At 57.1% G+C, this 16,623-nt stretch overlaps 2 protein-coding genes across 3 annotated transcripts in view; one reads left to right on the top strand and one right to left on the bottom strand.

Moving 5' to 3' along the window:
- Positions 1 to 1,391, bottom strand: part of MRPL36 (mitochondrial ribosomal protein L36) — a 247,213-nt gene extending 245,822 nt beyond the window's left edge. Inside the window, exons 1-2 of one of the 2 annotated variants that reach the window (XM_081303197.1) lie at positions 1,284 to 1,391; positions 849 to 1,193 (exon numbers count right to left, since the gene is read on the bottom strand). In XM_081303197.1, coding sequence (XP_081159323.1) covers positions 893 to 1,180 — 288 coding nt within the window. In that variant the 5' untranslated portion in view covers positions 1,181 to 1,193; positions 1,284 to 1,391 and the 3' untranslated portion in view covers positions 849 to 892. The remainder of the gene's footprint in view (positions 1 to 848; positions 1,194 to 1,283) is intronic. The other variant, XM_081303198.1, reaches the window with a different exon arrangement.
- A 1,435-nt stretch (positions 1,392 to 2,826) lies between these two features.
- Positions 2,827 to 16,192, top strand: NDUFS6 (NADH:ubiquinone oxidoreductase subunit S6). Its single transcript, XM_081296121.1, has 4 exons — positions 2,827 to 2,980; positions 4,289 to 4,342; positions 14,702 to 14,824; positions 16,020 to 16,192. Exons 1-4 carry the CDS (start codon positions 2,873 to 2,875, stop codon positions 16,083 to 16,085), a joined length of 351 nt encoding a protein of 116 aa, XP_081152247.1. The 5' UTR covers positions 2,827 to 2,872; the 3' UTR covers positions 16,086 to 16,192.
- Positions 16,193 to 16,623: the final 431 nt, after the last annotated feature.

The raw sequence follows: 16,623 nt of genomic DNA, 5'->3' as shown, positions 1-16,623 counted from the left end.
CCAGTGGGGTCCTTCCCCAAGACCCTCAAGAGTGGGCAATGGAACAGCTGACTCAGAAGCACCGGAGTGGCTTGTGTGCCTGATAGGTGATGTGAACTCACCCTTTCTCCCAGGAGGTCCCAAGTATTCTCACACAGACTCAGAATTCCTGCCTCACCCCCAAGCCTGTCTGCACAGCTCCCTGTATTGGACTCGTGGGCCCACATACGTTCCCTGTAGTTTAGAAGCAGCCAGTAATTGTGCCAGACTAAGGTTTAATCTACTCATGAGACTCATCTCTGAGACTCACAGCACATGAAGAGCCAGGCCACAAAAGGACCTCGTTTCCCAAGAATCCTGCTTCAACTTTTCAACACTGACAAATGGCAGCTCTCCAAAATCCCAGAGCATAATGCTTCCTTCAGATCCTCTGCAAAGACACCAGGGTACGGTTTTGCTTCTCATATCCTTTAGCAGAGCATCAACTACCACTTTCTGAAAGCATCAACTTGCTGACATGGGGCATTTCTGCTCTGCCTCAGACCCAGAATGACAGACTTAACTGCTACCCCAAAGGCATTTGCAGTAAATGGATTAAGTGTCCTTTAGCTAGAAGTTAACCACAATGTCTTTCAGACGGGTCCTGGGGAAGGGACTGCTGTCCCCGGGGCATGTAAGACACAGGCCTGAGCTCCGCCCCAGGAAGCGCCTTCGGACTCCAGGGGTCTTCCACCCTCTAGTCTACTCCACGGCAGAGGAAGGCAATTCGCTTCCCATCTGGGGCTCTGGCTTGACTGGGTGTGGGCTGATTCCCAGGGCTGCCGGTCCTAAGGTCAAGAGAGGTCAGAACACGGGGTGTTAAAATTTATTTCCCGAGGTCACGTCGCTCGGTCGCCCGCGCAGAGGCCGAGGGCTACATCTGCCGCTGCTTGTGCCTGGGGTTGGTCTTGCAGTAGACGAACCAGCGCCCGCGCCGCTTCACCAGGTAGCAGTCCTTGCAGCGCTTCTTGAGCACAGCCTTGGTCTTGAAGCCCGCCGCGGGCTGCGGGAGCGGCAGGCGCGGCACGGCGCCCGCCCGCACGGCGCCCGCGAGGCCGGACAGCAGGGACGCGCACGAGGCGGACGCCGCGGCGCAGGGGCTCAGGAGTCGGAGCGGGCCCGCGACGGTCGCCAGCACGCGCCTCGCCAGTAGCGCGGCCATGCCTCGTCCCGGCCTGTGGGAGAAACCCCGTCAGCGCCCGCGCCGCACCCCCGCCCCACCCGCTGCCCACCCGGGGAAACAGAGGCGCCCGGGACCCCGGGACCTGACCTGGGAAGGAACCGTCCGTCCGCACCACCCCCTCTTCCGCTCCTGCGCCGGCGCACGCGCCTGCTCAGTGGCGCGGGACGCTACCGCCCGGAAGTAAGATGGAGGCGAGTCTCCTGCCCCTCCCCACCCTCCATCGGGCGCCGAGCTAAAGGCACATGCGCACTAAGCTAGCCAGGCGTTTCGCCGCGGGCTCCCTTCCGGTCCGCTCCCTGTGTGCCTTGGGCGAAAATGCACAAGTGGGAGTGAAGCCGCATCTTCACAATGAAAAAGAAATCACAACCACTTAGACCTAGAAAAAACTGACAAACCAGTGTCTAAACATATGTGAAAGATAACGTTCCATAAGTGACATCCTGGCAGAAATATGAAGGGGTTCATAGAGGCGAGTGGCTATAGACAGTGGCCCGAATTGATCACGAATAAACTGTTTATCTCCAACATTATGAAAAGCTCCAAACACGTAAAATAGTGCAACAAATTTTAGAGTGAACACCTAGATTGTCCAGTTAGCTCTCTGAATATGTTTTCAGGTATCTATAAGTGAATTCATCCATCTTACTTTTTACGTCTAGCGAAGTGAGTCGTATCAGGCTGGCACTTCTTCGCCAGTTCACAAGGCTAATCCGGTAGCCCACCTTTGTACCTCACCAGGTGAGCACCAGGATCCTGGAGTTTTATTAGCTTTGAGACAATTCTGCCTCTGAGCATGGCATTTGTTGGACCACCTTTTCGTTTTCTGAAGGCTTTTATGCGCATTGTTTCTTATCGACTTTTCTTCCTCTTTATCATTTCCCAATACCTTCCAGGAATATGTAGGCGTTTTTTCTTGGAGTCACCTGGTCCTCAGACTCTGGCTGCAGCTACCAGTGAGCTTCTGTTAACTCCTTAGGGAATTAGCACCTCAACCCCACTCCTGCTTTTCCTGTAAATTCAGGGCCCCACCTTAATCTTGTCCCTATGATGTTCGAGCTTGCTGGTTCTACGGGCTGGCCCCTGTGTGACTTTAACCCTTGGAAAAGTCTATGAAAAAGGTTTACGTTAGAGGACGAAGCCTGAGGGGCGAAACAGACCATACCAGGTTTGGAGGCCAGAGTTTTGTACCCTGTCTTAGGCATTTCTCAAGCCTGTGTTTTTGCATGCTAGCTAAAATCGACTCTAGTTTTACTGGTAGCTTTTATTAGGTCTCTGTTGCAGAAATCCACAAACTAGGCTGCCTCCTTACCAGGAATGCTGCATATTTTGCAAGGGGGATGCACTTCCATTTTCTTCTGCTAAGCACTGATGTCTACCAAAAATACTGATACTTCTCATGATTATCGATGTCAAGAGAATACAAGCAGTGCGTCGTCAGTTCCCACCCTCCTCTGCCTTTCCCAAGTAAGAATCGCTGGGCGTTACTAACTGCGGATCACCTGCGTACTCCAAGAGCTCGGCCTCAACTGAGCGCAGTCCCAGCCCTCCCAGACTGTGAAGCGCACGCGCACCTCTTGGGGTGAAGTCCCGGGAGCACAGGCCCCCGCCGGAAGCCAGGCGCATGCGCAGCCCTCGGAACGACGGCGCGCCGGGTCAAGGGTCACAGGCAAAATGGCGGCGGCAGTGACCTTCCGCCAGCTGCTGTCGCTGCCCCGGGTGGCCCGGAGTTTCGGCGTGCGGGTGTCGCCGACAGGGGAGAAGGTCACGCACACCGGCCAGGTAATGGTCGGTCCGCGGCTCGGCGGGGGACAGCATGGTGGGCTCGCGGGAGGCAGCGGACAGACAGCGTCGGGGATCGCACAGACACCGACGGACGCTCGTGCACGCTTGTGCTGCCCCGCGCGGCTGACACGCTCGTGCTCGCTTGTGCTGCCCCTTCACTGACACGCTCGTGCACGCTTGTGCTGCCCCGCGCGGCTGACACGCTCGTGCACGCTCGTGCTGCCCCGCTCAGCTGACACGCTCGTGCTCGCTTGTGCTGCCCCCTCACTGACACGCTCGTGCTCGCTTGTGCTGCCCCCTCACTGACACGCTCGTGCACGCTTGTGCTGCCCCGCTCAGCTGACACGCTCGTGCACGCTTGTGCTGCCCCCTCACTGACACGCTCGTGCACGCTTGTGCTGCCCCCTCACTGACACGCTCGTGCACGCTTGTGCTGCCCCGCGCGGCTGACACGCTCGTGCTCGCTTGTGCTGCCCCCTCACTGACACGCTCGTGCTCGCTTGTGCTGCCCCCTCACTGACACGCTCGTGCACGCTTGTGCTGCCCCGCTCAGCTGACACGCTCGTGCACGCTTGTGCTGCCCCCTCACTGACACGCTCGTGCACGCTTGTGCTGCCCCCTCACTGACACGCTCGTGCACGCTTGTGCTGCCCCCTCACTGACACGCTCGTGCACGCTTGTGCTGCCCCCTCACTGACACGCTCGTGCACACTAATGTTCGTAAGCGCGCGCACCGACAGGACGGTGGGTGTGTCAGCCCTCCTGGGCCGCTCCTGGGCTACCTTCCAGGTGCTGTCCGATGGGCAGCTCTGCCCGCTGTCTAGGGCAGATTTCCTTTTGGAAGTCTGTAACCGCCAGTTCTTTTGGTCAGATTTCTTAATGCTGCTTAATATTAAATCGAGGGTGTTGCTAACTCGAGGAGTCTGATGTAGCGAAAAGCCCAGAATGGCGCTCCACTATGATGGTGAACCAACAGATGACCCTGTGTACTTGTCATTTAGTATTTAGAGGAGGAAATGAAGCCATTTGCTATATGTGAAAAGAAGGTTGGGGGTCCTTCCTAAGTCAGGGTTGTCTCTTCTCTGCAGGTCACCTTCCTGCTGGCCAGCTCCCCTAGGCTTTCCACCTGCCTTCAGAATATTTCTGGCAAACGCTCCTTCTTGCACAGTACACTTCTTGGGCATTGGGTTCAACCTCAGAGGCCTAAATGCCAGGGAAATGCACTTCCCTGAAACGTTGTCATTGATGTTCAGTGACCACTTTTAGAATTGGACTGTAAAATCACAGATGGTCTTTTTCTTTCAGGTTTATGATGATAAAGACTACAGGAAAATTCGGTTTGTAGGTCGCCAGAAAGAGGTGAGTGAAAGATCTAGTTAAGACAGGTAAGCATTCAAAAAGCTTATGTGAGGGGAGCATGCCTAATCCAAAAATCTGGAGCATCCCAAAATCTGAGACATTTTGAGCACCAACATGGTGCTACCAGTGGAGAAATCCCCCTTTGACCTAATTTTTTGACTTTTCAGTTTGTGTATGGGGGGGCAGGCACAGGGATCCAGGGCCATGCACATTACTAGGCAAGCTCTCTACCAGTGAGCTTGGCCTCTAAGAGTAATTTTATAGATCACTTTTGGGTTTATAGAAAAACTGAACAGAGCGCAGAGTCCCAAACACCTCTGTCCCTCTCGGTCTCTGCTGTTGCTCACATCTATCTTGTGTTGGCATGGACCTTTGTTATAGTTGGTGAACCGGTTTTGGAACTGATGTCTGACTTGCACCCACAGATTACAGAGGGGTTGCTCCTAATGTATGCACTCTCTGGGTTTGACAGATGTGCACTGACGGGGACCCACCATTGCAGGAGTACACAGGGGTTTTCCTGCCCAGCACATCTCTGCACCTGCCTGTTCTTCCTCTATACCCAGCCCCTGGCAACCCCTGATCTCACTATCTCTAGTTTCATTGGTAGTATTTTAACAAATAAGATAAAGCTGGACTTAATCTGAAGACCAAGAATAATAGAACACTGGGTTGTTGAGCTGGCCTTTGCAGGAGAGAATGGGAAGCACCTCCCCATGGGGCTAGCGCAGTCTTGAGCTGCCATAGCTGCAGAGTGCCTGTATAGGGCCCCACGGTCCCAGTTTATGGCAGCTCTTATTGAGGGGAGGCTGCAGGTATACCACAGAATGAGGCACGCCCCGCCCCCACAAGGAAGGGAACAGAAGTAAGGCCTGATGTGGTCCTGGAGTTGGTGGTGCCCTGGGCCCCTGGAAGGGTGGATGCCAGTCTGCAGGTTCTTCTGCTGCCGTTACTGGGTTGTCAGACATGCACTGTTGATAGCAGGTATCCCTCTCCTGCACTGGTGGTACTCTGAGGCCTGCAGTAGGAAGTGGTGTGAAGGGGACATCTGGGACTGGAGATGGTGGGGACTGGCCAGAGTGCATTGGTGTGTTTGCTTACAAGCTCGGGTGCTGGGTTGTCCTGGCCGGCTGCATTCAGAGCCATGCTCCCACCAGTGAATTTTCTAACACAGTGAGTCTTGGTTACTCATCTCCTGGGGCGTGGGTACCTGGTGCCTGAGACAGGGATGGGCTGGGAGCAGCTGTCCCAGGAAGCACGGGGAAGAGAGCACCTTGCTGTGCGGCTGCTCTCCTTACAGCTGGAGGGCAGGCTCATTTTCAGTGTTTGAAGGTAAGCAATCAGGCAGAAGCTGCAGAACACCAGGAGACTGGGTCCTTCAGCCAGCCTCCCTCCCCGTGGGATGGGCCCCTCCTAAGTCTGCACCCAGGCAACCCACATTGGACCTTTGTAGCCAGGTGGAGATGAGTTCTGGGCACTGCTATGACCTCCATAGCCTGGGGCTGGCCGGGATGTCAGCAGAGACCCTGTGGCCTCACCTGCCCAGCCCCTCGCTGCTTTTCAGTGGCACTTTAAGGTGCAAGCCATCACTGATTTTAGGGAGCCTGCAGGTGGTGCTCACAGGTTCTCCATGTGAGGTGAATGGATCCTTCTGAGAGGAGTGTGTGCAGCTTAGGCTGGTGGACAGTCAACTGCAAGCCGTGCTGGAGAGGAAGCTGCCAGTGTGTGGTGTGGAAGCACATCAGAGGCCCAGAGAGGAGCCAGCAAGTGCTGTCAAGGCAGCCGCTGCAGGGAATCCGGGACCCGCCATTCCACGCCTAACTGGACCCACAGGAACTGAAGCCAGAGCCGCAGGCACGTGGGATTTGCACAGCTGTGTTCATGTAGCGCTGTTCACCATGGAGAAGATGTGGAGGCCATGCAGGCCTCCTTCCACAGGACAGGGGATGGGAACGTGGTGCATGCACAGTGGGACGCTGTCCAGACCTAAGAGGGACGGGACGGGACAGGGGTTCTGATGTAGTCGCCTGAACCTTGATGACAGGGTGGGAAGCTTTGGGGGCTTCGTGGTGCTGCAGTGGGTTACAGGGACAGGTGAGCAGGGGTCACGGTTGTACAACTTTGTGAAATGCTTACAGCCACCTCAGCACTCAAAGGGCTTTAAGATGCTGGTGTTGATGTGTCTTTTGCCATCTTAGGGAAACAAGATGAAGCCGGGGCCGCAGGCATGGGGCTGTAGTCCCAGCTGCTTGGGAGGCTGAGGTGTGACTTGGTGAGAGAGAAAGAAACTGGGGAGAAGGTGACCTCAGGCCCCTGTGGGGACTGACTGGGTCCCTTTCAGGGGCTCAGCAGCAGCGCTCCCTCCACCCTGTTTGTCACAGACCACTCAGGCAGGAAAGGGATTTCATGCTGAGGCTGTACCAGGGTGGGAAATGGTCACTTGTCACCAGGGTGGGGCAGCTCCTGGGCCAGGGCATAGAAGACATGAATAGTGAGTCCTCTCGAGGAATATGAATCACAGGCCCGCCATCTTAGAAGGGCATGGGCTGTCAGGAGTAACAGTTACCAGCCAGGGCTGTTTGCCCCCCAGGACCCAGAGAAAATGTTCAAACCGTAACTCACCCAGGTTCAGATGTGGTGGCTTCTCTGCGAGGTAGCCGCAAGATCAGCCCTGACTGTTGTGAGTAATAGAAAATCCCGGTGGTCCATTTCCAGGACACAGTGTTTAGCTTTAAAGGTAAAATGACCAGGATGGAAGAAAGGCAGCTGAAGGGGCGGACCCACGGGAAAGTTACAGCCCCAACAGAGGAGGTGGGAGGAAGGGCCTCCTGACCAACACAGACGGACTGTCCAGGCCAAAGGCCCTCAGCCCAGGGGACCTGCCTGCCACAAGAGAACCAGGGGCGGGGGCAGCTAACAGTGTATTTCTTTAACTCACCCAGTAGAAGGCAATAAAACCTGGGTGACATGGGGAGACTGTGTACCCACAGTGCTCAGCCAAAGAGGAACCAGGAGAGAAAACACCACTTGTACCCAATCTGGGGCTTGGGGTTTGAATTGTGTCTGCATGTCCAGATCAGAGGAAGGGTTGTCATTTCCAGGGTGGCAGTGACCAGCAGTGAGTCTGTCCACGGATGGCCTCAGAGGACCCGGCGGTGCCCTGCCGCTCTGGTCCGCTCCCCTTGGAAGAGCAGGGGGGACCCGAGGCAGCGTGGTGCAGGCTGGCGTGTTGACTGCGTTTTCATCGTACTCCTGCATGGAGCTGAGTTCTGGGGAGCAGCTGCTGATAATGGGAGGTCAGGGTCGCCCTGGGCTGCGCAGTAAGTGACAGGAGGGCAGTCTCGTGTGTCAGCAGCATCCTGCGTCAGCTGCCCTTCTGGCAGGAGACGTGGGTCTCTGCGTGCTGGGGGCCTGGGGGTTTGTTAGTGTGGCCTCTGACATGTTGTCACTTAGGTGTCCCATGTTACTGCACCGCACGGCTTCACTCCCTTGGTTCTGGCATCGCTGCCTGGGGCTGAGCAGAACGCGCCTTCTTACAGGCCTGCCGCAAGGTGCTGGTGTCGTGGCCGAGGGGCCTGTAGCGCCACAGTGGAGGCCGGCCGCTGCTGGGCACTGCTGTGGGCTTCGGGCACCGTCATTTCTGGTGACTTCTCTGTTTCCAGAGAGCTCCGAGAGGCTGCACTCGGTGGTAGCCCGTAACTGACAAGTCTTCCTAGAAACACCAACCCTTCTGGAAGGCCCTGTTTCCATGAGCTTTGGTGAGAGGCACTGGGCGTTGCCTCTCTGCGGCCAGCCTCTGCCAGCAGTGGTACAAGACTCCTCAGCCCTGGCCAGGACACAGCTGCCTACCCCTGTCGTGAGCTTCTGGGCTTGTTTTCAGCCCCGCCCCTGTACTGGCGAGGGTCTGTCTGCCTGGTGTAGTCCAGAATGTGCAGGTGGGAGTTGGGGCTGCAGGGGTGGAGGCCAGCATGCCCCTGGACTGCCAGGACCCTGTTGGACTGCAGCTCTCACCCGATTGGAAACAGCAAGGTTGTTTACCAGCCAGCCTTGCAGAGTGACCTGGGGCAGTCTGTTGACCTTATGTGGGGCTCCATGCTCCTGTGGGCCTGATGGCTTGTGGGAAGGGTGGGACGCTGCCTCGTGCAGTGTGTCCCCTGTGGTATGCAGCAGCTGTGGGACCTCTGGCCTCCTAAGCTGGCTTTTGTGGCACATCTGGTCCCCGCTGCTGAGCTTGGGAATGGGAGAGATGAGGTGACGAGCTGTCATTGGCGAGGTCCTTTGGCGAGGTCCTCCTTACCGCCTGTGTGCGGAATAGACCTTTCCTGCTCATCACTGGGACGTCCTGTGTTCCGAGGATGACCGTGGCCCTCCAGAGCCTCGGGAAGAAGTGCCCTGGAAAAGGGAAAATCTGCTCGCAGCAGGCCTGGTGACTCATGAAGGAACAAGGGTGGACTCAGTGGGGCTTGGGGTGGGCGGGGCACTCTGCGGTGGGCTTCTTACCGCTCAGGCTCTGCTTCTTGCAGTGAGAACGCCTGTCTCCTGGCTGTTCCGGCTCGTGACTGAGGCAGTTAAGTCGGGGATGCACACTCCGGGAGGTCGGCCCTACCCGGGTTTCTGGATTTGCCACCGGGGGCATCAGGAGGGGCTGCTCACCAAGCCAGGATGCTGGGTGGCTTTGTTAAAAGCCACTGTGAAGTGGAGCAGTAAGCGATTCTGTCTTCCCAGGCTCTCGGGTTCAGCGGCCATCAGCTGAGGTCATTGGCAGGTGGCCAGCCCGGCCTCAGCTCTGCTCTGCCAGCTCCCAGCACCGCCAGCCCCAGGTAACTCTGGGCAAGTCTTTGGCATCACATTATTGCTTTCAAATTTGCCAGCATTCATTTCAGAAGATGACAGAATTTTATTTACTTCAGTAGATGAGAGTGTTGTCACCCATGGGGTGCTACATGCTGTCAGTTTTGCCATATTTTACAGTTTGACTCGGAGCCAGTAAGCCCTGTATACTGCAGTTATCTGCGTGTCTCCAGCCCCTCCTGTGTCTGCGGGCTCCCACTTGCCCCTCTCCTTGCCCTGTCCTTCTCCCAGGAATTCCCTGGTTAGGAATCGGTTCTCTCCTGTGGAGGTCTGTCCCTGTAGCGTTGGGCATGCTCCCGTCCTGAGGGGCTTGTAATCTGGTGGCGGGTCCGTCCTCCATGTCAGCGTGCCTGTGGCTGATGTGCACTCCACCCAGGGCCTGGGAGAGGTGATGTTCTGCCACCTCGCAGTACCAGCGAGTTTGCTGTCGGGAGAACAGGAGAGGTGCCCGCTGGCCTCCCGTGTCTGACTGGCACTCGACTTCCTGGGAGGTGTTGATGGGTCTCGACCACGTCACAAGAACGTGGTCTTCAGTGATTGGTGGCCATCTCCCGTGTCCTCACGCCAGCCTTCATGGGAGGTTGTCTCCCCCCCCCAATCATCCTTGATTCCTTCCTCATCTACCGCAGCACTCTCTGGTTCATCTCAAGTCCTTCCCACCCTGGAACCAGCCGCTTTTGGAGGATCCTGGTCCTCTGGGTGTGAAGTGGGGTGTAGGGGCCACGGTGTGGGCTTCAGGGGTGCTCATTGTCACTGGTGCTGTTCCTGGGGGACAAGGCGTGTGTGTACGTGGGCACAGGAGGACACGTGCTTCATGACTGAGAAGGACAGCCCTGGTGAGGTCAGGGTCGGGAGACTGCTGTGGCTGCTGGCCTCACCTCCGCGTCCGTCCGTCCGCTGTCCCCAGAGCAGGGCCACCTGCAGAGACCGTGGAAGTGCCCCGTTCTCACGGTGTGTCCTGTTGGAGGCCTTCCTCTTCTTTCTTTTTAAAGTTACTTGGAAATACCAGGTCCATAGGTTTCCTTTTTATTTTACAGAAAAATGTTCATTTTTCTAATTTTGGGAACCGTAAACATGGTTTTAATATTGAACTTATAAAGTTTCAAAGGAAGCCTAACGTAACCCTTTCCCCTGGACTCTTTGCCTCCTGTTAGTGACCTTTACTGGCGTGTCCTTCCAGTGTTACGGAACTGTGTGTCAGCGGGGGCCCTCATCTTCTGCTCACAGGAGCGGAGGGTGTGCCTGCACTAAGTAGCTGGTGTCTCCGCCTCGCGGTGTCCCGTTCACGCCCTGCAGTATGTCCAGTTGTTTCTCCTTCCACTTAGAGCGACTGTGTGCTCCGTGGGGTGGGTTCTTGCCGCAGTCTTGGCTGGGCACAGAATCACGAGCCACCACAGCTTTGTAGATTCAAACAGCAATTCTTTATTCCCGAACTCACACCGGCCTCTACACACATGTTCTGGGGCAATCCCAGTTCTGCCGCCGCCCAATTCACCTACTCCATGAGGCTTTCTTCTCCAATACTTTCTGAATCTCACGAGAACTCAACGGAACGGGCAACTCAAGGATCGGGAACGGGCAACTCAAGGATCGGGCCTGAGGCAGCAGGATACGCCCCCGCCCCCCCCCCCCCCCCCCCCCCCCCCCCCCCGCAGGGTACACCTTAAACCTGGAACTTCCCTAAACCCAAGGACGGGATACTCCCTAAAACCTGATCAGCTCTAAACCCGGATCCGCCCAGGTCCTTGAGCAAGGTCACCTTACTAAAGCATACATGCAATGTCACAGCGAATGTCCTCTAAGCAACGTGGGGTATGCTGGCAAGGAAATTTTGATGCGTCATTCCTACTTGGCAATGGCCCTCAGCAGGTTCTGTTGCAGTCTGTGCAGGTGGCTCCTGGTGGTGGACAAGAGACTCCTGCAGCATGGGCTCACAGGGCACCAGGGTGTGTACTGATCCAGCCAGTGAGGACCAGAAGGATGGGTTGAGGGCATGATGCCCAGCAGTGTGGGACTGAGGCTGGAAGAGTGTTGAGTGGACCGAGAAGACTCAGTGCTGACAGCCCCGCATAGGGACTGGGGAACAGCTGACGCCCAGGGCACAGCGGCCACGGTACGGGGCACAAGCATAGGGGCCAGGGGAAGAGCAGTCTGCCCAGGGGACAGAGGCAAGTCCAGGCAACCGAGGAGGAGATCATAGGGTGTGTGCTGGTCACAGCCTGGTCGGTTCCCAGCGCAGCTGTGAGGGGTGGCAGCGTGAGCCGGGTCAGCGCGGAGAAGGGAGCACTGGCGAGACAGTGGAGCAGAAGACGGGCGGGATGCGCGAGGAAACCCAGCAAGCCACCAGTCATTCCTCGGTCAAGTGGAACTGCCTGGCCGGAAGAGAACAGATGTGGGCGCAGAGTGAACCATCTCGGTGAGGAGTCGTGGCCCCGTGAGCGCCTGCAGTGCACCTCTGCAGGTGTCAGAGGGACTCAGACCGGTGGATAGTTGGACAGGGATACGGTGACCTGAATTGCCTCCAGTGAGAGTGGGAGGCTCAGTCAGACCAGTGTCCATAGAACTTAAAGCCAAGGAATGGCCCTTCCAGGTGGTTCATGGGGACATTCTACCCAACTGCTAGGTGTCCAGGAATCCTACAGCTGCGCAGAACTTCAGGGAACACTTTGAGATGTTTTAAGGCACGAGAAGAATAACAACGATGCTTAAGCCTAATAAACAGAGAAGGATAAAGGTGGACGTGGGCGCGGAGTTCTGTGTGAGATGCCGGCAGGTGCTCCGGCTGCACGGTGACCCGGCGTCTGTGCGAGGAGGTCTGTGGAAGCGTCGTACTGGCCCAGTGGTCTGCAGAGGAGCCATATCCTCACCTGCTGAAAAGGCCCTGGCAGTCTACTGCTGCTCTGCTTGGAGACTCTGGGGTCCGCCGTGTTTCCCTGCTGTGGAAACACGTTTTACTTCAGTCCCAGAACCTCTGTCCCACAAAAACGCCAGTGATGTCCCCTGTGGTCAGGAATGAGGCCCAGAAGCCCAGGATGTGCTGCACGGTTTACCAGCATCACAGGTGAGGGAGTGGGGGAGTAATAGCACTCTAATGTGGAGGTGACGTGCTGTGTCTGAAGACCCCTGAGAATCGATGATAAAGCTGAGAAGAATCTGCAAACCAGAGAATGTACAGCTCACACAGAATGGCCAGTGTCAACGGGTGGACTTACCCTGGTACAGAGGCCTTACTTAGCAGAAACCATGCTTTGGGTTTCGATCTTTTCCTCCACTGATTGACAGGATGCAGTCTTCCCCAAGATGCTGGGCAGTGGTCAGACAGCAGCCACAGCGGCCGCAGGATTCCATGTGAAGCACTGCACGGCGTGTGCCCTTGCTGCTCTGTGAGCTCACAGGGCTAGTGTTGGTGCATTTTCTGCCGGATGGTCTTTCCCGGTCGTGGTGGGTTTATTGGAACAGTTCCATCATAAGTGTGCATAGTCGTCTGTAGGTATTCTGACCATGGAAATAGATAGGGAAGCATCCCCCAGTGAGCAAACTCTTGGGGGGCAACTGGCGCCCTGATATCCACCATTGTAATGCCCAGCAGTTTCCTCCTGAGGCTATTAAGATAACTCTGCCGGTGCACTACCTGGTTTCCACAGTAACAAGGCTCTGTTTGTGTTAACCTGGACCTCATCTCAGTTGGCCCTCAGGGTTAAAGGAATACTGGTCAGAGTGTAGTCACGGTGAAGAGTAATATGTGGCCTTTTTTGAGTGAATAAGTTGGGCAGGAGGGAGGAGCGGACACTTCCTCTTCTTCACCTCTTTACTCCTCTCCACTCCCGTCTGTCTGCCCACTTGTACCCCGTGTCTGTCTGCCCTTTCGTGCGTCTCCTCACAGGGGTTCGTTACACTAGTCTGGTAGGCGATGCGGTGGAGGAGGAGACCAGGACTCGCCAGCAGACACAGGAGACCCTGAGGAAGGTCTCTGCCGCGGTTCCGAGCCACTGCTGAGGGCTGGTCCCCGAGGCACAGAGTAGATTTGGACAGGCGAGGGCCTTTTTCTTGTGCACATGTTTCAGCTGTGTCCAGGGTGTCTGGCTAAGTTAACGGGTCAGCTTGAAGCATGCCCAGTCCCCTCGAAGTAGGCTTTTTCCTGCAGTTAGACAAGTCACTACTAGAATGCGCCTGGAGAAGGGGCATGCCGGAGTCCTGGTGACACGCTGGAAGTCAGAACCTGGGTGTGTGGTGGGACAGTCACAGCCTGATTTGATAAAGGTCTGATGTTCCATGAGGAAGAACTTTAAAACACACAGGAAAAGGCGCCAGAGTCCTGTGGAAATGGGCAGCAGACCTGGACTTGGCGGAGCTCTCAGTTCTGTGTGCTGTTCATCTTCAGGCCGTCGGGGCCCACTGCCCCGTGCTCCCTGAGGACACACTTCCTGTTGTGCACACCTGTGTGCGGGGCTGCTCATGCAGTGCTGTTAAGGGAGAAGCAGGGAAAGCGGGGAGTCAGTGGCCGCACACAGGGCACGTTGGGCACTGTTACGGAAGGGGGCTCTGGGGAAGGGGCCTGCTTTCCAGGAAGTGCTGGTTGGTGGCAGCATGCAGCATTTTGTGATGGAGAGGGAGGCGGCAGGAGCCCCGTGTGTGCAGGTCAGGACCTGCTGTGGACGCTCCCCCACCTGGTGAAGTGGAGCAGGCTCCCTGCCAGGCTGGGGAGGGCCGGAGGGCCTGGTGCTGCCTGTCCCTTCAGGTTTGTTTGGATGTGTGGAAACGTGTTTGAATCAGCCGGGAGGTGGGAGACTCACTGCGGCAGGGCCAGCTCTGCGTTTTGTGAAGCCGTAACATGCTGGTGGGGATCTGCCTCGGGTGGGCGTGCAGCCCCTGGACTCTGGTGTCGGGTCCGCCGTTCCTTCAACTGGGGACTATGCAGGTTAGCACGTGCTGTCATTGAGCGCCAGTGCTCTCACCGTGGGAAAAGGCGCTTGGGTGGGCACTAGCAGAGACAGTCTTGTAGATTGGAGTTGGCGCTCTTTCGAGGACTCACTGTTCTGAACTGCATGTCTGTGTGGGTGTCTTTGTGCCTTCGAGAGCGTGTGGGTGTGGATGTATGTGTTGACATGCGTGGGGTCATGCTTGCCACACACCAGCTTCCCTGTCAGGTCTCTCGAGAAAGCCTGGAGGCCTGTGGCCAGCTGTGCTCTTCTGAGTCTGGAGAGGGTGGGCATGGGCACTGCAGGGGACAGGAGAGTGAGTGTGGGCACCTGGGGTAGGCTTGGCAGTTGCCGAGCCAAGGGCAGAGTGAGAATTCTTCCTACTGTTCCAATCCTTGCATTCCATGTGAAGGGTCAACGTGGACGTGTGGCTCTGTTTCAGGGAATTGTTCGTCTGTGTGGAAAGACTACGATGGTCATCTTTAGTGAAATGTGCCGGGTGCATGGGTTGGGTGGGTGCTGTTGACAAGCTTCCATGATATAGATGATCGAGGCTGTGTACACCTGGCTAAGTTTCCTCTTGTTCCAGGTGAATGAAAACTTCGCCATTGATTTGATAGCAGAGCAGCCTGTGAGTGAGGTGGACCACCGGGTGATCTCCTGTGACGGCGGCGGGGGCGCCCTGGGCCACCCCAAGGTGTACATCAACCTGGTAAGTAGCCCTGCTGCTCGCTGGTGCTCTTTGTGTGGCCTGCTGGTCCCCAGTGGTCACCTGCACACAGTCGCCGGCCAGCCTGCATGGCGGGGCCTGTGTGGAGTGGCCTTCTGGAAGCAGCTCGTGCCTGAGTGCTGGCTTGGGGTCGTCCTGGGGCCTCCACCCTCCCCCTCTAGCACCAGGCCTGTCTCTGAGCCATCCCCCTGGCTGCTGTCCCAGGCTGCCAGGCAGGGTGCCTCAGCCTAAGGCTCAGGCCATGGATGTCCATGCCCTTCCCAAGGCTGGAGGCCCAGGTTGGCGGGCAGGCCCTCTCCTGATGGCCCTCCCTGACTGGCAGACGCTGTGTCCTCCCTGGGTCCACATGTGGTGGTCCCTCTGCATGTGTCTGCTCATGCGGACCACCTTAGTGACCCATTTTAACCTCTCCTCCCTAAGGGATCTGTCTGCATCCTCGGGACGGCAGCATGAGACCCTCAGAGGGAAGCTTTTCCTATCGGTCCCCTGCAGTCCTATTGGCTAGCACCACACAGGCTCGTGAGGACGAGGAATGGGCCAGCGGAGGAGCTGTGAGGCCCTGGGGCACGTCCCCAGTGGTGTAGGTCATGTGCTGGAGGGGAGGAGACTGCAGACCCTGTGACGGGGCAGGTGGGGCTCTTGTTTCACCAGCTGGTGTCCTGGTTGGTGGCCTGTCGCCTTTGGAAGTGGCCTTTACTGGAAGCTGACATTCATCTTGGGTGTTTGTCAGGGTAAAGGGCAGTGTAGCAGTGCAAGGTGTCAGCAGCCTAGAACAGGATGCTGTCACCTGGTGTCCAGGTGACATCCCTGGAGCCCGGCCCGTGGGCTGAGGTTGGGGCGTCCTGGTCCTTGGGCTCAGAGAGCAGGTGGGTCGCAGCCAGCTACAGCTGTTGGGGGCACGGGAGTTCCTCTGGCCATCCTTTGGGACGGCTGCATAGGCAGGGCCTGAGGCGGGGTTCCATCCTCTGCGCCCCCCCCCTCCCCCCCCCCCCACTGCCCCACAGGTCAGGTCAGGTCAGGGTGAACCAGGATCCAGGGCCTGCTTGTCCCAGCTCAGCCCCCACCTGGGCCTCAGTGAGCTTCTGGTTGACATGCATCTCCAGTCCTGTGCTGCTCCTCAGGCTGTGGTTGCAAGTGGAGTGTGCACTATGAGATTTTCCTTTTGAATTTTTTTCAGGACAAAGAAACGAAAACCGGGACATGTGGCTACTGTGGCCTACGGTTCCAGCAGCATCGTCATTAGCATCAGCACCCTGTCGCCCAGCACCGTGGGGTGCCTCGACCTCAGGAGCACAGTGTAGGCGCCGCTCCCTGTGCAGGGGCCCTGCTGAATAAAGACACCTCCCGCGAGCTCTCGGGTCTCTTCTTTCCTAGGACGAACTTCCAAGGTGGTGGGGAGGAGCCCACAGACAACAGGCACACCAGGGTCCCCAAGACTGTAGAGGAAAGAGGCGAGGCGGGTTCAGGGTGAAAGAAATCAAGCTCCAGCCTCTAGGGTCTAGAGAGAAGAGAGCAAGTGCCCTCGCCGGTGAGCTTCCAGAGGGCAGCGGGGCGCTGGGAGAGCCGGGCCAGCCCTTGGCTGTCAGGGACCTTGATCACCCGAGCTCCTTCTGTCCTCAGACGTGCCTGTGTGAGTGTAGGGAGTTGGCCACCATGCCTGACCTTGGGGACACCGGGCAGGAGGGCTTGGCCTGGGGCTGTGCTCCGTCCTCCTTGGGGTGGGGGGATGGCTGCAACGGGTGGGCACCAGCCAGGTTTGTGAGAGAGGCCTCCGTGTGCAG

This window comes from Spermophilus citellus, assembly GCF_964194105.1.
Source record: "Spermophilus citellus genome assembly, chromosome: 1".
NCBI lineage: Eukaryota > Metazoa > Chordata > Mammalia > Rodentia > Sciuridae > Spermophilus > Spermophilus citellus.
The sequence above is the reverse complement of the archived record's forward strand: the minus strand, read 5'-3'. Positions and strand labels throughout refer to the sequence as shown.